The sequence below is a fragment of the Chelmon rostratus genome, chromosome 20 (assembly GCF_017976325.1).
Source record: "Chelmon rostratus isolate fCheRos1 chromosome 20, fCheRos1.pri, whole genome shotgun sequence".
NCBI lineage: Eukaryota > Metazoa > Chordata > Actinopteri > Chaetodontiformes > Chaetodontidae > Chelmon > Chelmon rostratus.
In genome coordinates, this window is record NC_055677.1 from 22,457,502 (window position 1) to 22,484,129 (window position 26,628).

General features: G+C 40.1%; 2 protein-coding genes across 2 annotated transcripts; one reads left to right on the forward strand and one right to left on the reverse strand.

Annotated features, from left to right (window-relative positions):
* Nucleotides 1-3,407: 3,407 nt before the first annotated feature.
* Nucleotides 3,408-8,445, reverse strand: chchd7 (coiled-coil-helix-coiled-coil-helix domain containing 7). The gene is made up of 4 exons (XM_041961519.1): nt 8,175-8,445; nt 7,577-7,636; nt 7,359-7,457; nt 3,408-3,971 (listed from the first exon to the last, which is right to left on the reverse strand). The coding sequence occupies exons 2-4, from the start codon at nt 7,628-7,630 to the stop codon at nt 3,867-3,869; spliced, it is 258 nt and encodes an 85-aa protein (XP_041817453.1). The 5' UTR covers nt 7,631-7,636; nt 8,175-8,445; the 3' UTR covers nt 3,408-3,866.
* A 389-nt stretch (nt 8,446-8,834) lies between these two features.
* Nucleotides 8,835-16,695, forward strand: plag1 (pleiomorphic adenoma gene 1). Its single transcript, XM_041961658.1, has 3 exons — nt 8,835-8,959; nt 14,721-15,056; nt 15,257-16,695. Exons 2-3 carry the CDS (start codon nt 14,809-14,811, stop codon nt 16,443-16,445), a joined length of 1,437 nt encoding a protein of 478 aa, XP_041817592.1. The 5' UTR covers nt 8,835-8,959; nt 14,721-14,808; the 3' UTR covers nt 16,446-16,695.
* The last annotated feature ends 9,933 nt before the right edge of the window (nt 16,696-26,628 follow it).

Here is a 26,628-nt window from a genome sequence, read left to right on the forward strand (position 1 = left end):
CTTTGGGCTCACCTTTGGTATCTGGTAAAACCAATAATGTAACAAATACAAGATGCTTCATTTTTCTTTGACACTGAGGCTAAGTTGTCCATGCCCAAAGTCACATCTCAGATTCCTTGTTTTGTCACAGTAACAGAGCAAATCCCAAAGACAGTTTCAAACAACAAAGAAAAGCAACAAATGTTCAGATAAGAGAAACCAACCGAACAATGATGAGAGAATATTTACTACGACTTAAACAGAATTGTAAATTGTTGCAGGTAAATTTCTATGAGCCTAGTGATTAATGATCAGTAGCCTATGTGTGTTTAGGATATCAGCTATCTGAGTGAAGGGTGGGTCACTGTGCAGCAAATGTAACTTAAATGTATCAGCTGTTAATCTGACGAGGCCATCACTACATGAACGCTCCTGAGTTAACATCTGTTAGACTCTTTTGACTGTGGCGCCTCACCGTCTGTCGCTGGCTTCAGCCTGACTGTGCGCGTGAGGTCTTCTTCCAATCGTGTTCCCGCAGCGTTGACGGAGTTTCCCGCCGCGCCTGCTGACAACACAGACTTCGACCAATCATCGGTTTGATCACAGCTCAGCGTCAGTCTGCGCGAGGACTGGACGGCGTGACAGTGACGTCATCATTATTATTATGATTGATAGAAGGGGCGATGTTTCCTATCAGTGAGTCTTTGTTGGGGTTATGAAATCGCGGCAATCAGGGTTGTAAAGTTTCCAAAGATTTTTTATTTAAGAATGCGAATCATTAGCCCGACCTACATCATCGATGATCGATTATTAATGCATTGAGCTGATTTCAGTGTAGCTCTGTGATCCAGGCGGAGCTGAGGCGGATACAGACTGCTGGGTAATCTATTTTAGGATCTTCAAATGGGTTTTATAAGCACATCTCTTTTTATCTCTTGGAACAAATAATTCGACTTGTCGACCTAAACGTCAGAGCTGTGCCTCTGAATCCTTGCCAGTGTGGCACAAATAAGCCTTGCTTTAATTTAGACAGTTATTCCTGAGGGTTAACATTAGTTGAGATGGTTCTTTATTGTTCTACTATATGTTTATATGTGTTCATTGAGAAGAATGTTTCAAATTTATTGAGAAATGAGGGCTACAGTGTTTTAATTATCAGTGACGATGTGATTCAGCAGCACCTGTGGATCGGCAGTAGGTGTCAGTATGGCTACACGAGTGAGTGTAGAGGGAGCGCAACAGGGAAATCTCGTTATCGTATCTGATAACGAGAGTATCTGTGGTCAAACTGAGTACAGACAACGCTGTGTAACAATTGTAAACGGGAAATGAATATTTTTGTATGTTACAGAAATTCACATTAAATGTGTGGCACCAGATTGAGCCTCTGTGACGTCATTCTGTGCACCGCTACACCAGCTGATCATCTCGTATAATTTGAAGCATTTTTACACACTTAATTTAATTTATATAGCACCTTTTCATACAAGCAATGCAGCTTTACAACAAATAAGTCACATGCAAAGAGTGCTTCTCAAAAAGGAATAGGCTGAATATAAAAAGAGGGACAGAAAATGAATGTAAAATAAGATGGAGAATAAAACACTCTTGATAACAATAGTAAAAATATATTAGAATAAGGATGAAAATGAAGACAATGCATACCTGAGACAAAAAATAAAACAATTACATAGAATGCATAAAATCAAGTAAAATATAGGCAATTCAAAAGAAGTACAGCAATCACTGTGAAACACATAAGTGTCAGGCTTGTTTCACGAAGTCAGAGCTAGTTAAAGGCTGAAGTGAAGAGATAAGATTTTAGCTTTCTTTTAAAAATATTCAGTGAGCTGCTTCCCTGACATCTATAGGCAGTGTGGTCCAGAGCTTCGGGGCGTAATTGAAGGCTGCATTTGAGGGGAATCCTCAATAGCAGCAGACTGTAGAGAGATACATTGTGCTCTCTACTGACTGAATGAATATCACTGAAACTATTCACTAGTATCTTACTAATGAATGGAAGTTTTGGATATCAGTATATAGTGATGGAGAAATGAGTGCAATACCATCTGTGTTTGGTGTGGTTAGTGAAGGTTTTATAACAGCTGTTTTGTAGGCATCTGGGAAGATGCCTGTGTGCAGAAATGTGTTCAAAATTTCAGGACATGACTTAAAACACTGTCAAACACTTTAAAAATGTTGTAGGTACAGGGTCAACACAGGAGGTGGATGAGTAGACTCAGTGACAGTCTTGCAGAGCTCAGCAGCAATGCTGGCTCTGACTGACGTTATTTTGTTGTTGATGAGCGACACAAGTTCTTCTATTACCGAACACTTCAGCCTTGCCATCAATCTCTTTTGAACCCTTTTGAACTCCCTTTTAGTCTTTAGTCAGATTAGGTTACCTTCAAAAACACACAGTGAGTCAGAAATAGAGAAACATTGTTAATGTAGTAGATTTTCAGTCTCTCCATTCTTAAATGTCTTCTGTTCTGGCCCCTGGCCTAGCAGTGGTTTTGGGGCTCTTTCTTGGGTTTTGGCCAGCTGTGATACTTTTGATGTGATTAGTTTCCCCGTGTTCAAATTATTAATCAAGTATTATCACACCTTTCATCATTCAGAGTCGGTGGGTCCTACCTATTTTGAAATGACAGTTCAGTTGGTAGAGTGAGCATTGGTGCACTAATATTTAATTTCTTGCTGGATTTGCCTTTGTGGTGGGTGATGTCAGACCTGGCTGGAGAGGATGCTCTCGGTATGGCGCTGGTGCTGTGCCAGTAAGAAGCATCATTCGGAATGGCTAGTTCGGAGCCTCAACAGCTGATCCAGTGTTGTTATGACACATCCAGGGCAGCATGTCAACCAAGTCTGTGCCAGGATACTCCACAGCTGAAGTAATGTTGTGTGTAAAAGTCTGTCCATTTCCCCCTCCATGCTCCCCGGGTGCCTGATGCGGCAGCCCACTGCTCCTGTGTGTCTCACTGCATGTTGCATGTGCATGTGTGTGTTTCAGTAAATCAGCGATGGGTGAAATGCAGAGACTAATTTCCCAGTTTGGGATTACTAGAGTGAATAAAATAAAATAAAAAAATAAATAAATAAATTAAAAATTAAATTAAAAATCCTCCTTTCAAGCTCTGCAGTTTTCTCAGTCAGTCGCTCACACCCGGTGCAGCTCACGATTTTACCATATTATCTCTGTCCTGATCCCAGTTTTCCAGTCACAGACAAAGCAAAAAGGCTTGTGCTGTTTGGGGGCCATGCTCGCACTGTACTGAGAAGACAGTTGGCTTTGGGTTGGACCAGGTTTAGCCTTCTCCTACATTTTGTACAATTATGACGGGATGTTTATTAACACACATGGTAGTTGTGTGAAAATGCATAGGTAGCGAGTAATGATGTACAAGTTTCACAATGAGACAACAGAATGCTGTTTAAATCATTTAATTCTTTATAATATAGAAAAAAATCATTAAAGAACATTGTGATACACTAGACAGTGCTTAGAACTTGTTTGTAGTTTTAAAAGATAGGTTCACATTTCCGTGGTCACTGTAATCATCCCTTTGTCCATACAAGCTGTGAAGCGATCCCTTCTAAGCATGACTCCAACATAAGTGATGGGAAATCCAGTTCTTATTCAGTGTAACAATATGTTGTAAAGTTCATCTGTGGCTAACATGAGGCTTCATGTTAGCCACAGATTACTTACATACCTTTTCAATTTGAAATTCATCCCTCCATTGCAGCTCAGCAAGGAAACAAAAGGAGGGCATTTCATAACAAAAAGCAAAAGCACCAACAACATGGTGACCTATGTTGCCTTTGTCTTCACCATTATTTTCACATTTGTTGAAAATGTCCCCTTCATTTGACAATGCTGACTGTCAGTATGGTTTGCCTCCGATAGCAGCGAGCAGCTCCTGCCTCTCTGCAGCAGTGGGCATGTCAGGTTTCACACCGTCTCTTCTCCTCTGCACCATTATGTTGTGCTATAAGGGGGAAAAAAACACAAAGCTTAGTTTCCCTTCATTTAAAAATGCTTTACACAAGACTCACTGCTACCACTGGCTTCCATAATTAGTAGAAACCCTAACAAAAGATACATCCCTCCTCACACTGGAAGCAAATGCAGCTGTCCTATGTCATGATTAGTTATCTGTGAAAACAGTTGTGAAATTTCTTTTGTGGAGAAAATAATGACATCAGCAGGTTTATCCCATCCCTGGCTTGGAGACGACACATGTTGCATTACAAACTGGAGGCACTGAACAGACGAGGTGAGGAGGGAAGCGTGGTCAACACTGTTTCTGGATGTGGACCTATACAAGGAACTAATGCCCCTTCCAGACATAGAACATGTCAAGCTGCTGGCTTCTCCTGGCTGTTTTAAACAACGGCTTTTTGTCATTCCAACAGGTGTTCCAGATGGCTTTATTCAGACGTGATCGTTACAGAAAGAGCTGTAAAGATGACAAGCTACATAACGATATATAGGATAAGATGCTGGGATATTTGGCAAGATATTAAGTTGGCACTCTCATTTTATTCCTAACTAAAACCTAGCTCATTCAAAGTACTTCATGTTTTATTTATTCTATTTTCCTTGTCCATACACATGATAATGAAGGGATACATTTATAACAGTGCTCTTAGTAAGGTGTAACAAGACTTTTTGAAGGTTGTGCTGCCGTGACCTTTATGCCACAGTGACAACGTTCAGTTCAGACTTCAGTCTTAGTAAAAGCATTACAAAAATGTTTTAGGTCTGACATCATCACAGGTGAGCCAAGTTCTTATTCAGACATGAAATAAACACATAAATCATCATCACATTGACATAACACATGCCTGAGAGGGGCTTTTCCTCTGTGCTCTACCACTTTGCCCAGTCCCCTCTGAATTGCTGACCATGCTGCTAACAAACACGGAGGATCCAATGATTTCCATGATGCAGAAAACACGGATGGAATTATGGAGTTTGATGATAAAAACTGAATCAATTGTATCATGGAAATGCATGTGCATGTTGACTTATCTAAGGCACACTGGTGATCGTCAAGTTGTTTTGAAACACGTAGAACAAATTGGATTTGATTAAAAAAATCTTGTTATCGGTCTGCAAAAATTTTCACAGTGGTAGAACACAGGTGGTTGTGGGCATGGCTATCAGTCAAGTTTTATGACAGTTGCCAACTGTGTGCCACAGCATCCGATTCTAGGACCACTTTCAAAATTCACAAATTTTCAAAAGAAATTAGGTGAAAAAGTTAGAAACAGTTCAATTAAGCTGTACATGGATGCCATTTTATATACAACCACATCCTCTGTTGCCCAGGCAGTTCAAGATCTTACATTTTGACTTCTGTACTGTACTGTGGGTGGGTGGTATGGCCAGAATTATCTATCTCAGTATGTGTAATTTTATCATGGTAACGGTGTGTGTCACAGTATAGTAATTATTGCTAAATTCAATTAGCAAATGGTTGACAATAACTATACCATACTTCATCACATTTGATTATAAACTCAAAACAGTAAAACAAAACTTTCTTTGAAAATGGAAGCTTTAAGGATCCAAATGAGAACAACAGATATGCAACAGATGTGCATTATCACCACCAACTGTCGCTCTCAGGTCACGTGAGGACAGTAAGCAGTCCTGTTGCCCAAATCATGTGACCCTGCAAGGCACTGCTTCATCGCGCTTCCGTCCCGAATACATAGCAGAGACAACAAAGCTGTTTTAGCACATTTGTCCATGTCAGACACGCTCTCACTAACTGAAAATACTCTGTTTGGTTTAGGCAAGGGGTAGAACCTGGGTAGAGCATGCAGGAGGAGGAGGGGGGCTCAATCTGTAATGATGACTGTTGTTGCATTGATATCAACACTACGTGTATTATGACATATCCGCAAAGTCAATGAAAGAGCGGAAAGCAATATAAAGGCGAACAGGAAAGAGTACGAAGCAGCTACACTCAGCTACAGTGCAATGTCATCAACACGTCCATTGGCTCGCTGTGCAGCAGGGTAGCAGTGCATACACTGTGAATGACTTGGCTATGGCTTAAGGAAGAGCTCCAGCAGCGCAAACTGTATTGCCGGAGTAGACTGTCACCTGGCTGCATGGACGATCGACTACCTGGCACTTTCCAGCTTCCCCCTGAGCAGTGATAGCTGGATCGTGTTGAAAGCACTGGAGAAGTCAAAAACATGATCCTCACTGTGCTACCAGTGCTCTCCAGATGGGAAAGAGAGCGATGGAGGAGCTAGATGATAGCGTCTTCCACACCAATGTCTGGTCGGTATGTGAACTGTAGGGGGTCCAGCTCACTGCTCACCAGGTGACAAAGATGGTTAAGTATAATCCTCTCCAGGGTCTTCATCAGGTGGGAAGTTAAGGCTACAGGCCTGAATTGGTTGGGCTCCCTGGGTTGCACAGTCTTTGGCACTGGAACCACACAGGAAGTTTTCCACAGGGCAGGAACTCTCTCCAGACTGAGGCTCATGTTGAAGATTTGCTGAACAACTCCACAGAGCTGATCTGCACAGTCCCTGAGCAGTCTGGAGCTGATGCCATCAGGGCCAGTAGCCTTCCTTATCTTCATCCTCTTGAGCTCCTTCCTCACCTGATCAGCTGTTATGTAGAGGCCGGGTGGGGGACAGGGGGGTGGCTCCTGTTGGGTGAGGAGGGGGGTTGGGTCTGTAGTCTGTGATGTGGATTGGAGGGGGGTGAAGTTGTGTGAAGACAGAGCAGCTGGTGTCAGGGATGCACTGGGGGGAAGGGAGGGGATGCTGGGAGGTAACCCCATCTAAAGACCTGTTAAAGAACAGGTTCAGCTCATTTGCCCATTCCCGGTCCCCAGATTCTGGGCCCCTGCTGTTGTCACTGCTGTGGCCTGAGATGGTTTTTAGGAGCCGTGGCTGAAACGGTCACCCGATGTCGTTTTTAAAAGTCCACAGAAGAGTAAAAAGCAAATCACTAGTCTCACCAGTTGTACATCCATAAGAACTCACGATCGACCGAGACTAGTGACGGAAAAAAGATGAGAAACACACAGGAAGTTCAATTCACAGGGCCATAAGCAATTGTTACCTCCATGGTTCATAGTGGCACTTGCCTCTTCAGTGTGCAGATGCCTGATCAACCAGTGGATGTCACTACTGCAGTATCAAGGAAAGCCAGAGACAGGGCTGATGAATCAAAGCCTAGGTCTCTGTGATGATGAGCAATCCTTCCCTCCAACCAACTCTTAGCTTTAAATGATCTCCCATGTCCAAATGTAACATGCACAATATCTATAAGGCTTCAATGATGAATTTTCTCCCAACCAGTTTCATCAGTTTGTTCTCTTGGATTCTGGAAACACACTCACCCAATATTTCCTACAGTTCTTATATGTCTGGAAATAGGCTGAACACATGCTCTTATCATAGTTGTAGGCTTCCAAACACTTCTGTGAGGCATCAGTTTCCTGAAAAAGAGAAGACATTGCAACAAAAGAATATTATTAGAAACACAGAGACACTGATCTGTCCCAGCAGTGGGCAGATGTCTGACACAATACAGGATGTAAAGGGTCGGTAAGCTTACTTCGATGCATGGGTTAATGTCCTGATTCCGAACTTTCCGTGTATTTTTATCCATTTGGATCTGTGCAAAGATGGAAAATATGAACAGGTTGAGATTTGCATTGTGTTTTCACAGAAGGAGCACCCTAATTTCTACAGCACAGTTCATTTTAATATTTGTTAAAGTCAGCCTGCATCAGCTGATACTGTATGTTGTTATAAACACAACTTTCAAAATATGTTTTGCTATCACTAACCCCATTGTGTTTTGGTAGACATCTTTATCTTTATTATTTCTATTAAAATGATTCAGCTTCGTGTGTAAAATGTATGCCGAATAGAAAAGTAGCTCTCTTTCTAATCTCTCTAATCTTTGTTGTATCGTTCAGCGGTATAACTTTAACAATAAAAACTTAACTTCAAGATTTCTTAAGGGGGTTTGGCACGGACGGCAGTTCCTCCCGAGCATATGTAGCACTGCTACATGGTAACAAATTGACCTTCATTGTTGTTACCAAACGACAAACGGTGAAACATAGTAGCGACTTTTCTCTGAACAGAGGTGGAATGACAAACGTTGAGGGTGAATAAAGAAAAGGCTGTGCAACGTTTAAACCTACCTTTTACAAATACCAACTTTTGTCCTGCAGTAGGTTAATGACTGGTGGATGCACCTAATATCCACGCTAGTGAAGGTTATCTAATTTTAAAAAAGACCAAAATAAATGGCAAGCCTATTCACGCATCCTGTAGCCATTTAAAAACCATATTGTCGTTTATATGCCTTGGAATGCTAGCAGGACTCTTGCTCCAGAGTGCTAGCGAACAGCTTCACACTACATGTGGCTAACTAGGACAGCTACGCAAGCCATACCCTAACTTCCCCGTCATGATGAGGACAGCCCCTGTGTCATTGCTGCAACGGCGCACCAGGAAAATCACCCACACCGTCACCGACAACTGACAGCAACATCAGCCAATCAGAACCCCTGATACGTAAAAAAGGAGATTGACAATCCGATGAACCAATTGGATTTGTTGGCTGGGTATGTTGGCCTTCCTATCGTTGTAAATTGGACTAAGCTAAGTTCAAACGATTGACAGTTTATCTAGCAAGTCCAAAAATTGAGTTTTATTGAAAGGGACTGTAACTGATTTTGAAGTGAAAGTGGCAGCTCTTTACACAAATCAAAAGCACAAGTAGGCGGGACGTTTAGTGGGCGTGGCTAAACCATAGTGCGGTTGCATCGCAGCGCATACACAATGGCTGCTCGAAAGACGGGAAAGCAAACAATTTTCAGGCCCGCCGCGTCTAGCAAAAAATATGAGAAAAAAATTATTAAAAATTCGGAAAATAGTTGAAAGTCAAGAAAAACTCAACAGAAAGGATGTTAAAGCGTCCGGGGTAAGTTTGATGTAAATTAAGTAAACGGTTGCTCAGTTTTTGAATTAAAATATCGGGGTTATTTAAATTATGAGAGAGGGGTGAGCTGGGGAAAAGTTTGTGTTAATCAGTACTCAGTTTGGGACCACAGAGAAAACCAAGGGAAGACACAAGTACTGATTTTTTTAAAAATAAATTATGTCACCAGTGATAGCCTTAGTGTTACGGTGCGTGTCCACGAACGTTAAAAGACTACAGTAGCCAGCAGAATGAAGGAAAGTTGAGTAAAGTTGAACAGGCTCCTCACTTAGTTTATTTTTTTTTAATAACAACGGCAGTGCGATGAGCACCCACAGGAACAGGCGCACTTGGATTCAGCAATAATGTCATTTATCCTTCTATCTGCATTCACGTTTTTTGCCTCGTTTTCACACTTCATCATAAGTAGTGTTAACATGTCCTTATCGATTCAAGCATCTCCTTTCCATAACGCCAAATGCAACCGTGTAGCGGCTACAGTGACGTTTAGGCATGCTATTTCTCTTTTCGGCTGTATGCTATATCGTATTTTCACCCACTGCAGGTTTCGATCACGATGTCATCCAGATGACAGTTCGGCTATGAGCCGCTGGAAGGCTGATATACAAGAAACGGCAAGAAATTGCTTGTCAAAAAGAGTAGCAAAATGGAGGGAGAACTTAAGCCAAACTAATTAGGCAATGCTTAAGATTTGCTTGTGCAGCCTGTGTCCCAACTTATCCCACATAACGCTTTTAAGTCGAAAAGTCAACTTGTGTTCAGTTTGATTGGCGTGGCAGGTTGCACTGTGTACGTTTGTAGCCTAATTCGTTTTTATAGGATCTGGCCCTATAGCTGCTGCCGATGTTACAGCGAGGCTACAGGAGTCTATCATGTCAGTGTACTGAGCGTCAAGCACAAGGTGGTGGTCCTGTAAGCTTTCACAGTTTGGAGATCAGAAGCTGCTTCCATCACAAATGTGTTATTGAGCCGATGTAGCCAGTGTGTTGGTGGTACGAAAGCTGATATTGAAACAGTTCCTGAGGGGAAGTGTGTTGTCAGTGTTGGTCTCTGTTTACACCTGTCCTATAGGCCACCTACACAACATGGAATTAGTCTGCAACTGTTCTGCAGCTGCCATGGTGTGATTTTGACTTTGGTCTTTTACATCGGCTACTGAAAACCACATCAGTCTGCTGATAGTGGTTTGTGTCCATCAATAGCTATGTAATCCTGACAGTGCTGAAGTAAATAAAGAGGCACATGGGAGATGTTTGCTGTTTGCATCACAGGAGACTTTAACTGGTGTTCAGGCTGGAAGGAAACATTATATATGTTTCATCTTGATTGAAAAGATAGGAGGGCTTAATGTTGATGTGAAAAAGCTGTGGAGGACACTGTCTCTCTGCATGCATGGGTTTTATTTTCTGCTCATCACTTCTCAAGGAAATCAAACCGTGATCCTTAAATGCTTGTTTTTGAGTTTCTTAAAATTCGAACATAACATAAATGTTTACAACTGCTTTAAGAATTTAAATGCTTTGATAATGACATGTTAAAATCAGTTGCCACTGTTGTTTTGAGGGCAATGCAATTCATATATTACTTTTTTAAAGTCTGCACTGCTGCTCCTTATGCTTGGGTTATTTTTAAATAAATGAATCTGATGCAGTTTTATTTCTTGTCCTGATTCAGCTGTAATTAGACAGGCATTTTTTAATGTGCAAAATTATCCTGTTGTTGTGAACATGTGTTGTCAGCTGAATGACAACCCTCCCCAAACTTGGTCTTTTAAAATTCCAAGTACTTGGCATTTTTTGCATTGTTGTAACTCATAGTAAAAATACACTTTTGCATTAAAGAAATGTAAACAAAATAATTAGAATTAGGAAAACATCTAACAGTTGTTTCTATATCTATTCATAAGTTAGTTTATTTAGTACATTAAGTAAAGACAAACAGTTAATTGAAGTGAGTAAAGATACAGAATGTATCTCATGTGTTATTATTATTATCAGCATTAATGTTATTCAAAATGATAACAAACAAAAAAAATGACTTTTTACACAGAAAAAAACCTGAATCATAACAAGCATATTATTGTGGTATAATGAAATCTGTTTGAATGAAGAGCCAGTGATGAAAATTAAATCATATAGCTTTTTTGGCTGATGAATACATGACTTTTTTATTGATGTGAAAAAGTTTTTTAAAATTTCAAGCACTGATACGTCTTAATTATTGCAAAATAGGAGGATGTTATCAATCTAGTTATTGTAATAACCCTTTATTTCAATAGCAAAAAAAATCTGTAAAACTCTCCCGCTTTTCAACTTTTACATTGAATTTCATTACAGTAATATAGAAATGTCAGCCCTCTCCACAATCAAAATGAGGAAGAAGGAACAATATGATAGCTTTCTTTATTTCATCTGTCACTGCGATGCTTTTGCAGTGCTGCATGGATAAATACTTCTTCAAACTGTGCACCTGTATAGATGAATCAGTGTTTGTCAAGTTTGGTAGCTATCCCAGAATCAGTACAGCTCATGTGAATTTGCTGACTGATAATCCTCCATGTGTGAATCTTTAGACTTGTTTGAATTTTGAATACTAATATTATAAGAGAATGTGTGAAAATGGATCTGTGATCTGTTTTTCTGTTTTTGTTTCCATCTGCTGGAATCCTATGTTTATTCATCAGAGTTTCATCTATTTGTGTTTTAGTAAATTAAATGTTTCTTTTCAAACTTGGTTGGGTTAAGGCCAGAGCTATTCTGTTGTTCTTTATTAAATCCCAGATATCATTGAACTGGGTAGACGAACACAAAGCTGATTGGCCAGATTTGTCAGCCTGTCGTGGGTGCTTGTTAACTGTAGAGGAGCTAAGATGTATGAGGTTTTTGTCAAAAGCATTATATATAGGTAGTTGTGTGGAAGTGGTTTTGGCTACAAGGGTATTACAGATATTGCATTAAGAACAGCTGGCAGCCATTTTTAAATATTCACTTTGTGGCAGCAGTAGTGTGGAGTGGTCAGGGATTTGGCTGGGTCCAGTGATGTGATTGCTATGATTCACTTCAGTCTGTGATGGAGGCCTTCATGTGTTCATTTCCTGGTTGAAAGAGCACACCGGCCTACCTGTTGCTGTGTTAAGCTGGCTGACCATGCACAGGGGTAGAGGAGACTTTCTACATGATGATCAAGTGTATCACAATTAAAAGTATAAACCAGCCATACCATGGTGTCACATTACTTTGCTATAACTAAACTACACAGGCCAGACCTGTGTTTTATATGTATACTTTAAGTTATAAATAATTTTCATGTGTGGTATTAGTAGTTGTATCTGTTGTATTACCATAATCACTGCATTATTATTATTATTATTATATACCAACATGCACCCTTATTATCAATATGTGCATTAAATGTACAGTTACATTTCTACATTAATTCCAATCCAGAACCACACCATAGTACGGTACATACCATCAGCATACAGGATGTACTGCGCTTGAATTACCAATACAGTATATTACTGAGTATTATCAAGTTTATATTAAATATATTAGTAGAATTAGTATGGTTTAGTTTTAGTTTTGCTGTATTTTGTTTATCAACCACCTTGAACATCCTTTTGTTGTCAGTCTGTCAGTCACAGCCAACTGTTTAACAAAGCACACTGCAGTCTTTTACATTTTCACTTCATCTTCCTTATATCAGGGTTCTCAAAGTTTTATTGACTGACTGCCAATTTAGATAGCCAGCATAGAGAGCTTCACAGGCAAACCCATGAACTCCTGACAGTGTATATGCTTTTACACTCATATTACATCACTACAACTCAAAATAACATTAGGTGACTTTTTGGTAATAATTTCAAATAAAATATGTACCCACAGTCGTCTTTTATTGGAAAAAATAAGTAAACTTACAATAATCATTAGCACTAAGTAAATTCTAAATGCATAATTTCAGATAAACCTCATCAGGCATGAAACATTTTTCTTACCCTCTCACATTTCTGCTTTGGCAGAAGAAACAGTCTTACATTACTTTTGACTTTGTATGTGTATCACATATTCATAATCATATCTTCATCGTGATATAAAAAAGGAAAACTACTTAATTCTATACAACTGAGCATTTTGGAAATGGCAAATGTATATAAAAAAGAAATAATAATTAATAATGTAATCATTCCCATCCTTATTTATGGCCAACCATTCCATATGACACGTATGATAGTGGGAACTACCATAGAAGTGTTTTTTTTTGAGTAATTTGTCAGGGTTTGCAGCCTTTTGTTCATTTAAACAGAAACCAGAAAGTTAATCTGCAACATTTTGTTAATTGAATAAACTTTGGTCTGTCTGTGGAAAAGGGGGGTAGGAAGTGAGAATTGTCTACCAGTCTTCTTGGCAGAATCATTCAAACTCAACCAGGTTGGTGAGAGCTTTGGTGCATAGCCATTTCAGATCTCTCTAGAGATGATCTGTTGGGTTCAGGTCTGGACTGACTGAGCCACTCCAGGCTTTCACAGAGTTTCCCCAAAGCCACCCCTGTGTTTTCTTGGTGATATGCTTCAGGCCGTTGTCTGAAAATGTAAACCTTCACCCCAGTCTCAGATCATGAGCACTGTGGAAAAGGTTTTTCACTTAGGACTGCTCTATATAATTTTTGCATCCATCTCTTTCCTGACTAATCTCCCAGTAACTTTTGTATAAAAACATCCCCACAGCATGACGCTGCCACCACTGTTTTATTATAGGGATCATATTAATAAGGGTGATGTTCAGTGCCTCGTTTCCTCCACACATGCCACTGGGAACTGGATTTTGCCTTTCATGGTCTGAGAGTTGTTCAGGTGTCACTTAGCAAAGTCCCAGCACGCTGTCATGTACCTTTCAGTAAGGAATGGCTTCTGCCTGGCCAGCTTACCATAAAGGCCTGATTGACGGTGAGATGCACTGATGGTCGTCCTTCTGTAAGGTTCACCCATCTCCACACAGGAACTCTGGATCTCATTCATAGTGACCAGTGGGTTTTTGATTACCAGCCTGGCCAAGGCCCTCCATCCCTGATTGCTCAGTTTGGCTGAGAGGCCAGATCTAGGAAGACTGTAGGTGGTTCCAAACTTCTTCTGTTTGAGAACGATGGAGGCTACTGTGCTCTTGGGCACTTTCCATGCTGCATAAATGTTCTTGTATCCTTCTATAGATCTGTGCCTTGGCACAGTCCTGTCTTACAGGTCTGCTGATAATTCCCTCGATGGCTTGCTTGCTTGCTTTCCCTCTGAGATACACTATCGACTGTGAAACCTCATATAGACAGGTGTGCCCCTTTTCTGATTGTATCCAATGATTTCAGGTATGCACAGGTGGACACCAAGCAGGTTGTACAAGCATCTCAAGGACTGCAGTTAGAAGTAGCATGCACCAGAGCTCAATTGCAAGTGTCATAGCAAAGGGTCTGAATACTTATGTAAATGGTATATTTCAGTCTTTTATTTTAAATAAATGTACAAAACACTCCAAAAACCTGTTTTTGCTTTGTCATCATGGAGTATTGTTTGGACAGATATTTACAGGCCTCAGATCAGCATTTCTGTTGATTTATTTTCAATTAGATGTTAGAGCCTTTTGTACTGCCAGCAACTCAGTCAGCAGCCTGAAACTGAACCATTTACATGATCTCTGTATCTCTCTCTTTCTCTTCTCTTCTCTTCTCTTCTCTGTCTCTCTCTGTATTTCTGTCCCAGGAACCTGAGTCCCGGCGGTGTTGAGCACATAAGACTGGTTCTTGGCCACTGCACCCCTGTCCATGTAGCTGGTCTGCCTTAGAGTGCCATGGCCACGGGAACCCAGGGCCACCGTGACCACATCCTGGAGAAAGCCAAACTTGCACCGCCCATGGGGAGGCGCAAGAGAGCAGAGGGAAAGCCGAAGAAAAATTTCCCCTGCCAGGAGTGTCAGAAAGCTTTCAACAGCCTGGAGAAGTTGAAGGTGCACTCATATTCTCACACAGGAGAAAGACCCTACCGCTGCTCCCACCCTGACTGCACCAAGGCTTTCGTCTCCAAATACAAGCTGCTACGGTACAAACAAGCAGCAGTATATAGCAGGCTGCAGCATGTTGCTTTTCTCTTTACACCTTTGGTAACAGTGCTCAGTAGTAGTCAGAATTATGTGTTAATACTAGTTTCAGGTCTTGTATTTATGTGTAATGTAAAGCATGCCTACTTAAAACATGATTGCAACAATTCTGAGTGCTCATAGAATGTGTCTGTGTTCCAAGGCATATGGCAACTCACTCGCCAGAAAAAAACCACAAGTGTTCATACTGTGAGAAAATGTTCCACCGCAAGGATCACTTAAAGAATCACCTACACACTCACGACCCGTACAAGGAGGCATTCACCTGTCAGGAGTGTGGCAAGAGCTACAACACCAAGCTGGGCTTCAAACGTCACCTCGCCCTCCACGCTGCCAACAGTGGAGACCTCACCTGCCAAGTGTGCCTGCAGCCGTTCCCCAGCACAGGGGTTCTTCTGGAACACCTCAAAACACACGCTGGCAAGTCCTCTGGCGGGACCAAAGAGAAAAAGCATCGCTGCGAGCATTGCGAGCGGCGATTTTACACCCGTAAAGATGTGCGACGCCACATGGTGGTGCACACCGGACGCAAGGACTTCCTTTGCCAGTACTGTGCACAGCGCTTTGGTAGGAAGGACCACCTGACACGTCATGTGAAAAAGAGCCACGCCCGGGAGCTGCTGAGGGTAAAAACTGAGCCAGCTGATTCGCTGGAGCCAGTCGTCTACGACTTGTTGTCTGGGGGTATCAAGGGCGAGCTTCCAGGAATGCTGACGCCAAGGCCACACCAGCTCAACATGTACACAGGCCCCGTCCTGGACACAGAGCCCTTCCCCACCACCACACACCCCTTTTCTTTGAAATACCCGCTGGGCTCCAATTTTACCTCATACGCCTTCTCCTCACAGGAGCGGGAGCAGAATCTAAAGGGAGAACTGGAGACCTACCTGATGGAGCTGCAGAGCAGCATGCCCTCCTCATCCTCTGCAGCCGAAGAACCCCAACTCTCCTCCTCCAAACTTGAGTTGGAGACCCAAGTGGGCGTGCTAGAGGAAACAAGCCAGGAGGTGTCCCTGTCCAAAATGTCCACACCGGTGGCAGCAGCCTCCGCAGGTGACTCTCTGGCTTCATCCTCCTCTCTGATGGACTTCTCACAGCTTTTCAACTTCCTGCCACTCAATGGGCCTCCTTACAACCAGGCAGGGGGCAGTGGGGGCCAAGGTGTCGCCTATCCAGCCAACGAAGAGCCCACACCTCTTGTCCAGCTGCCTCCCCATGCCCCCGACGGCCAAGAGGCTGCAGAGAATCCGCTTCAAGGGCTCCCCTCCTCCTTTATATCCAACCTGAGCGCACCCACCACACTCCCCCGCTTCCACCAAGCTTTTCAGTGATCCAGTATGTACTGCGCATTGCACACACGCAAGCAAATACACATGCTGTCACACATGTCGAGCTGCACAACCACACCAGCAGACAGCGAAACAAGATGCCAGTAACACGTTTGAAGATGTTAGCCCCCCGGTCCATTTAATATGACAACCTGAGCAGACACTAACATACATAGGAGACACATGATGATTAGCCCTAAGACCAGGACACACACACACACACACACACACACACACACACATACGCACACACACACGCACACACACACATACACACACAGCCAAATCAAACGCAAATATTCACTACCACTATTCCCTAATGCCGTGTTCACATAATAGTGGAAAAATTATTCTCTTGTGCTGAGTTCTACAATACAAATCCATTTTCCAAATTCTTGGTTTCTTGCTATTTGTAAGTTGTATAACCCATCGTGATCTGTTCTGATTACCAGGAGAAATTACTTTTCAAAGATTTTCAGGCTACAAAATATGAAAACACCTTTAATCGCAGCAGAGGCAGTTGAATTTAGCCATGGGCTGTGCTCGTAAAGGTCACTACAGCTTGTACAGCACTGCTCTGTGCACTGCACCACTAACAATACTGTACAAACACACCACATACACATTAATGAAGCAAAAAGTTTTTTTTTTCCGCAATTATGTGGACACAGATCTGTGCCAGTTTAAACATGAATTAGTCTTTTGGGAGTTTGAGAATTTTCACATAGATGACTGCTAATAATGATTTGATTGCAGTGACATTTTCCTAGTTTCCCTAACCCATGCTTTATGATAGATTGACCTTATTATGCAGATTTTACAATGTATATTGTGTTTCGTGCAGCACTTTGAACTTAGTGATTTCATCTGTCATCACAGTTGACCTTAGTTTGTGTCTTTCCTATTTGTCGTAGGGACCAATCTGCAGTTTTGGGATGTTTTCGTCCATTTACATCTATTTAATACATCATGTACTATAAACGACTGCTGACCATCTTCCAGACAATACCAGATTTTGAATTTTTGCAGTGTTCCAGGCAGCTATTGCGTTTCATTGATTTCTAATCTGTATGGAAATCCACTTACTTGAGTGAGGTAATCCACTACAGTGATCATGTCTGCTTGTATTTTTGTCATTATATCACTGTATTATACATGCTCACAACTGCCTTACCACGCAGTAAAATGACGTCACCATGGCAGCAGGTGAAGCAGACCTAATGTTCACTGTGCTGGATTACACAACCCGGTTTCAAGATTCTGCAAGTTTATTTCCAAAATGTAATGAAATTATAGGAAACCAACGGCTTCCTGGAAGGTGGGAAAGCTCAATCGAAACATCTCAAACATGCTATGAAGAAATATTAGCACAAAGTTAAAGTATTTGTGATTTTTGGTAAATAGTCTAAAACATGCAAAAACATCAGTCTGGTCCTTTGATCGATCCATAACGCAGAAGTTTATTCATATTGTTATAGACAAGGTACTGAGGAGGAACTACTGAGCAACAGTGTTTTACAGTTACAGTGCAGTTTTACATTTTATCTTGGTAGTTAGTGGAATTTCTGGTCAAGTTTTATCTTAATTCTCCAACTATCTACTAGCTATGGAGTTTAGTTATCCCCCAATCCCAAACCAAGGTCAACCAAACACAGACAGAGCTGGCTTCTATCTGCTGAACAACTAAATGCTCTCCCCACAACGCACACAAAGCGTTCAAGTTGGAGAGTTGAGATCAACCATGTGTCTGGACTAACAGGCACCATTTTCATTTGAGAAAGTAAAAAAAGTACTTGTTTTCATTTATTAGTTCATTCATTCAACTTTACTTACATCTCGAAGAATCATTGAGGACATGCCCTCACTTCAAATGATGTTGAGAGTACATTTAAAACAGAATAAAAACACACAGAAGACACCTCTAACCATGACACACAAACATCACTGTTTATGATCCATACCCAGCCAAATAGCTGAAATGACAGCCACCCCAGTAGAGTTATCTTTCAGCAGTAGTAGTACTACAGGCTCAATGTGTCTTTGCTGATGGTTTTAAACATGGCAGCTGAGCTGTTCCACTGTCCCTTTGTTAGTGTCAGTGTGCCTTATTCTTCAAATGTTGTAAAAAAAAAAAAAAAACAATTTAATCAAAGACCACAAAGCAAGCACTTGTTTAAGATTGAAGGAAGTTATTCCTGCAAAAATGCATAATCACACACAGAGTATCTCCGTTTTCAAGCACGTGTGCCTTTAGTCGCACTTTGACTTCTAAGAACTGTGGTTAGATGTTGTTTGTGACTGTTGACCTGAAACTAAACTTTTTAGTTGTAGATGAGAAAGATGCAGAAAGCTGTACAGTATGTACAGTATTAGAAAAGGTCATAGCAAGGGTGGGATGAAAAAGTGAAGTATAAAAATGGAAACTGGGATTACTAAAATAATTTGGATGGACAGGGGGCTGAACCTCATGCTTTGCTTTTTAAAAAAGCAAGAGCCTCTGTAGATAACTGAAGAAATAAAACACCATGTCCCCAGTGTCTCTCAAATGATGAAGCAAAAACAATTTAAGATGATGTGCCCCAATTTAAGCATTTAATATTTGAAGAAAACATTATTTTTACAATCCGCACCACCAATACGTACATTAAAAGTGAAATTAGCTATTGCCAGATTAATGGCAAAAATACTCTTGACTAAATATTCCAGCCGCTGTCCATCTTTGAACCAAGAGCTAGATATAGAATATACATATAAAATATGCCAATATGCCAATCAGTTTTTTTCTCATTCAGTGTGGAACAATGTTGACCTCTTCAAAAGTACAGAAAATCATTTTAACATTATGTGAAACTGCCAAATTTTGCTGCTATTTTGGTAGTTTTGCCAAAAGAAATGGATGTGAAACAAATCTTCAGAATGCTAAGAGGAATCCTTCATGGGCCACACCTCGGTAGTCATTCCATTTTAAAAGCCTGACTAAATGTTTTCTCAGGCAAGAATACTCTTTCAACCTTTGCAGAGGTGTGTGAGGGGAAGGAAACATGCTTTAGTATGTTGTGCTTCCATTAACACTCAACATGCAGGTCTTCTAAATAGCATTCAGAATGAATGCAAATATATTGTAAGATCCAAAATACTGCTCAGTTCAGAATCAGTTCAGCACTTTGATTGTGAAAATAAATGTCCACAGCCACATGTTCTGACTTCCTCCTGCAGGCTCCACTTCACTTTGTTTGGATTAAAGTGGAAGTCACCTCCTAAAACACAAAACACATGTTAGTCTTGTAGGTTGTGACTACACTGTCTAATTCTATGAACATGAAGTCTCTGAAAGACTCAGTTTAGACTTAGACAATAAGTGAAATAGGAATTGAAATGCTGATTATGAAGGAAATGGTTGCTTGCATTCCAGTTTTTGTGCAAATGTGAACAGAGATTCAGTGTAATCGCTCTTTAATGTTAACAGCAATGAAAAGCTAGCATCTCAGTGTATGCTTACTTATGCTGCTGGAAAAGAGGATCAACGCTCAAAGGTAAATAAGGCATAAAGGAATATTACTGTCTAATCTTTAGAGCTCAGTTGTTCTTGTTAAGATCAAAATGTTGATATGCAACCTAACAGCACTCATTTTGTCAGGAAAACAAATGCATTCATGCCATACAGCTTTAGACATGAATCCACACTCATTTGAGTGAAATCCCTCGAACTATTCAATCATTCGGTCTGCTGTTCTTGGAGTTCTGTAGGATTTGCCTTCATGTCATTAAATTCAGCTCTCAGTACTGTGATGTGTAGCTTTAGGGGAGAATTTTTATCTGAACTGAAATTTTTGAGATGGTAGAAATGAGCTCTGTTTTAGGGCCATGTGGGCAGGGAGCCCTGGATAGGGAAAATCTTTGCAGGAACAGTCAACGTTTGCCCCGTCTTTAACTGCTTCTAGTGCCCTCTAGCACTGTACCAGCAAAGCCGCTTACCATAGGACGATAGAAGATTATAGTGGTGCTTGGGCATCTCCTTAATGTGTAGAGCTGTATGAATGTGAAGCAGGACAGTGCTGGAAAAAACCAACCATCCCTGGGTTAATCAAATTTGAATAGAATAGGCCAAAGCATGCTTGATTTAGATCATTAGTCCAGGCAGTTCTTCCTGACAGTCAAATGCAGTTAAATGTGTTGGATGTCGTTTCAGCACCTTTGGGAATAGTGACGTGTTGTTTCTGAGATATTTGTCTCTGAGACTTCTGCCTCTACTCGAGTTCAATGGAGGTGAAAGAGCACTGAAAAATTCAGCCCAGTATCTTTAGGAACTGGACTAGGAATTGTTGTTTTTACCTGCACTGGTGTGATGATAGAAGTCTCAAAACCTGGACAAATTAAACCAAAACTGTCTGCATGGATAAATGCCACTAGAGGGAAGAGAACATATGTTTTTGTTTTTTTGTTTTTTGGTGATTTAAGTGAACTACATCTCTCATTCAAAAAATACAAAATTGAGATACATTTTTTAAAGGACATAAGGCATCTGTGATTCTTATCATTTAGATTTTTTAAATAGTGCTTTTGCAATTTTCTGCAGTCAGTAGGGTTTCCACCTCTACCCAAACCACCAGAAGAGGTGTTTGTTGTTTGAGAAATCAGTGAACAGAAGCTGCGTTTCATTTCAGATGGACAGTGAGTGCACACACAGACACAAATGCACATTGCTTTCTTGTCTCCTTTCAACATGAAGTCATGCAGCCTAAAGTAGCTTTACTGTTATTAGTCTGGACACAATATAAGATTCAAATCGTACATTGGAAAAAGAACGAGTTGTGCCTTCTTTTTCATGTAGTTCTTTAACATATCAGCTGTTATTTTAAAAATGTGGAAAATACAATAGAGCCTTTTTAAGAAAAGTGGCCCAAGTAACGGCATAGAAGGAGCATATGTACATCATATATATATATATATATATATTAGATATTGTTTCCCACAAGTTAACCATTACAGTTATGTCCAGTAACATCACCTTTCACTTGTCAACCTCTAAATGACTGATTCCAACATGACATCTAGGATTTTTGAATTGCTGTTGAAAACATGGAGTCTTAGGTTTGAAAATTGGGATTGTGTAAACATGATACACCTTCAGTGAAGTGTTGGAACAGGCAGATACTGAAAACATCTGTGATAATAAGTGGACCATTAAGTGGAAAGTTGAGGTTCAAGAGATATTTTTCTACCAACAGAATCATAGTTAACTACAGTTAGCACTGATGCATTGCTTTGACGTGTCATTAGCAACTGCCATTACCTCTCTTTACTGTCGTGCATTTAGATTTTCTAAATGTGGTAGTGTTGCATTGAATAGTTACTGCAGCTGTTGTTGCTCATAGAAAGTTGCTTGTTTGGGTTAGCCTCGTTTGTGACCTCAGCACCCCGTATATCACTCTGGTCGCATAGCATTCCCTATGCCTACCAAAGGAGAAAAGACGATACTACCTGGGCAAAATGTTCTCATTCTGGGCTGACAGTGCACATCTGTGAAATCACAGAAATACACAATACATTTAAAGATACAATCTGCTGCTGAAAATTCACATTTTTCCACAAAGGTTTGTGTAGCAAACTCCAAATCATGGAGTAACATCCATGATACTGAGGCCACAGAAGTGTTTTCCAACTGCTGCCAGCTGGGGGCTTTTGACTGTAGTCTTCCTACTCATACAGTTAACGTCATGGGTGACTGGATTGTGTGCTCAGCACTGAAAACCAAAATCTTTACTGAAAGCTAGCATCAAATGCCTGGTCAGATTAATTCTTTTTCTTTGACCCATTAGTTCCTGATTTAAATCACAATTTTGATGAAAGCTGAGGGAAAACATCACCTCTCCTAGGTGCTGCTCACAGGCAGCACATTAAAAAGGGAACGCTGCACACTCAGAACTCACTTTAGGCACACTGCCTCCTTCAGCCAATACTTATTGTTGCAACTTGATATAGCTGTTGTTTTCAACCTGTATAGACTTCATACTCCATAGCAACTGAGCAAACTCAATTTTTTTGATGAAGGCTGTAAAGGCTTGAAGGGCTATAAAAAATCTAGTAAGTCTAAGTAAGGCCAAGAGTAAACTTTCATGCTCAACACTTGAGTATTGTTCCTTCTTTTGTAAAATGAAAAAAAGGATTTGTAGAAAAGGTTGGTCTATATTGTTTTGGTATCAGTACCAAAAGTCTGGTGTCATATTGACACAGATTCTAACATTTTCAGCTGATAATAAACCTGCCAATGTAACTAAAGGATGAAATGTCATGAAGGTGATGCTCGCTGATCTATATTTCATAAAATAAATATGGCATATTTCATATGTAGTACAGACATAATTTTGGACATAAGAGACATTGGACTGCACACTATATGGAAAAAATGTGAACTTTACAGCCTCCAACATTTTTTGCCAAACTTGGCCTTTTCTCTCCCCCCACAGCGTTAACAGATGGTGCATGTTATTTCCATGAAATGGTTGATGGATATGTAACCCGATAGTGTTATCATTTACCTCACATACTCATCTTGTTTTTGTGCTTTGAGATTCAAAAATGATGATGAACTTCAAGTGTTAAGTTCCCCTTTTTCCTTCCTGAATGACAGGACTTGATGAGACATGAATAGAGACAATATTTTTCTGGGTTGTGTGAAATGTAGAGTTGAATGTGTAATGTGCAAAGCATTTATGGAAGTTTGCTATTTGTATCTTGTGAAGGTTTGTGTTTTTACAAGAGATGTTAGCAAGCCGCTATTTTTTTCATAGCACTTTTTGTAAATTGAATGCCTTTATTTCCTCCAATACAATTTGTTTCAAACTTTTATTACAAATGTATAGATGATATATTTAGCTCTTTTAGAGAACAATAACATGTAAATACAATATAAAATGTTTTATTTTTACAGGTACAATTTTGACAGTGTTTTTCCTATCAAAGTGTCATTTTTGCTTTACTTGCACAAGTGTTCTGTGTATCTCATTGAGGGGTCTTTTAACAAAATATTGTACCTTAAACACAGATATTTGTAGGCCTAGTTGGTCAGAAGGCCTTCTTTGACTATTCAACCGCTGGTTTAGGTGAGAGCTAATAATGAAACTTCAAATGACGATTAGATAGCACTTAATTATGAATATCATCTTTTTCATGGGTTTTTTAGTTGATAGGAAGACAAATAAGATACTGTATGTTCAATAACTCCCAGGATGATTTTGTCCTCCTCTATCATCCTTTGACCTCAGTGTGACGTATGACATATGACCTAAATATATTACTTGATTTCTTAGTGGTTTCTGTCTGAAAGCTGTGGCATGAACACAGATTTTCCAATCAGCTAGCTGCAGTTTCAACTTAATGTATAACTCATATGGACTGTATGACAGAATCCAGGGATCTGATGTGGGGAGAATAAAAGCTGTGGATCAAAGTTGACATTAAAATGCTCCATAGGTTAGAGAAAGGAAATCCGATTTGGACTTTTTCAGATCAAATTCGTAATTGTAAAGTAATCTCAACGGCCCTGGGAAAAAGAATTAGGAAAAATAAAATGTCTCCTGCAGTAGTTAGGAGACCAGGAGACAGGAGATGCTCTTCAGTGAGAGGCACAGACCTTCAGCAATTTCTGTCAAACTTCTTTATAAGCTTCAGTGGTACCAGTGAACTTTATTGAATGTGTACGTAAGAAACACTGCAATACTGCAATATATTTTGGTATTGGATCAAGCTGCTAACATACTTCTAAAGCTCCTTAAGGTGCTACAGACCTCTTTTCTAGTTCTTAAATGTAACGTTTGTACAAACAAAGTATCCAGTTTAGCTGAACAGTTGGCAGTGTGCCTGGTTGTACTATATAGCTACATATATTTTTATTGTACTGTGACTTTTGTAGTCTTTTGACAGACTTGCCTGTAATATCACATGCCCCTCACCCCCTCCCCACCTGTGTGTCATGATATTGGGAAACTGAGTCACTGTGGGAGATTGCTCTGAGGGAAGTTGCTCAGCAGAGATGAAGACTTTGGAGCTGACACAGAAAAACACGACTCCGTGTGACATCGTTGAAAATGAGCTGAGGAAGTTCAGAGATGAACAGCATTCCAGCCGTGTTGTTTCTGTTATTCGTTGCATTTCAACAATGCCATCCTGTCACAATGGTGGAGTCATTGCTAATTCTCAATATTCTACTTAAATCTATTTTACAAACTACTGTTGTAATTTTATAAATATAGGCAAAGTAATTCATATATGTATGTGTGTGTGTGTATATGTGTATATATGTATATATACATTATATATGTTTTTGTGTATATATGTAATATATATGTATATATACATATGTATGTTTGTGTGTATATATATATATATACACATATGTGTGTGTGTGCGCGCGCGTGTATGTTTATAGGTTGTGTAAAATGAAAATTAATTCTGCAGCTTTTATCCGTTGTTCTTTAAAAATTGACAACATCATCCAAAGAGGCAGATTATTTATTGTCTGGCAGAATAACCTGATTTGATTTACATACCTTGCTGCTATGAGAGAAGAGCTGCAGTCGTCAACTCCAGTGTTTTTACACAATGTAATGAAAGTTCAATAAACATAAGAGAAGGATCCAACAGTGTCTGTCTGGTCATTCCCAAAATGTGTCTGAGTGTGTACTTAGTTGTAAACCAGTGGTTCCTTCACGCCTTTTCTCACTGTCCACCTTTTAATGTGCTCTTAACATTAAATCTGATTTCGTCTATCGAGACAAAATGTCTGCCTTTAACAATGCAAATGAGAATGAATTCTGCACACAAGCTGGAAAAAGTTGGTTCAAAGCAAACCCTAATCTGCATCTGGAAAAATGCTGAAATACCATTGTAACAGTTACTGTGATGGTTACAGCTAAGTTAACATAAGGCAGTGCTGTACCAATACAGTTTAGTGGTTGAGCTGTGTCTATGTCCTGTTATACTATATTTTGCTTAATATCAATTCAATGCTTCATCAACAAAGCATTGTGTTAGTCTGTACTAAAAGTACTAAAACAGTTGGCCACTTTAGTTTTTAGTAAACATTATTCAAACAGGCAGAAGTGATGCATGTGTTGGGGACTATTTTCAGCAGCGGATTAATCCACATTTGGTGCTCTAGTGCGTATTCTTGCCAGCATCAGCATATGAGATTGAGTCAAAATAAACTACTGTGTGTGTGTGTGTGTGTGTGTGTGTGTGTGTGTGTGTTCAGGGTAATAAAGGAACATCACTCAGTGCAGCAGTGTGGCTCACTGATGTGTTTTTATTAGCTTTTAGAAAACAATGAAGCTGGCTTTAGAAACAAACACAATATGTTTTAGTCAGATACATTCATTTATGGGTTTGGTCTGCACATGGTACACTGTGTACTAATACATTACTTTAAGATACTATCCATATAATGTCACCCAGCACATCTGACATTGTGATTGCTGAACTTACTGTTCATGTTGCTTTTCATCAAAATGTAGCAAATATGATCTGCCGAGCAGCATACTCCAAATTAAAATCTTAACAATTCTGCTCTTTTTTGGAGAATTCTTTTCTATGTTTGAACTCATACAAAGTGCTGCTGTTGACAGTTTGCTTGCTTCTGTCCTGCCATGTTGTTTTTAGAGGAAGAGATTTTATGATGTGAACCCCAGCTAAAAGTTGATAGCTCAGATGCATCCGAGGTGGATCTGAAGAAAAAATAACTAGTGACAAATATAAAACAGACAGAGAACACCTTCGTCCTCAGCACATACTGTATACATTTATGCCAGATTTATGGTGCAGAGAATGTTCAGAATGCTCAGATATGACGTAGTTAAAACAGAATGTGAGTTAGTAATTCCCTTATGTTGTTCGTCCCATAAGTTGATGTCATTAGTTTATTTAATCTTCTGGTAAAACTAAACAAACCGGTTGAAATGGCACAACAATTTCCAAACATTGCATTGCAGGTGAGCAGTCTGACAGGTGATGTGTACAAAGTTCTGGTTAGCTGTCTCTGAGTCCAATTAGTCAAAAATATTTCCCATTCTTGCTTGATATACGACTTCAGTTACTCAACAGTCGGGGTCTCTGTTGACATATTTTGCACTTCATATCCACCACACATTTTCAATGAGAGACAGGTCTGGACTGCAGGCAGGTCAGTCTA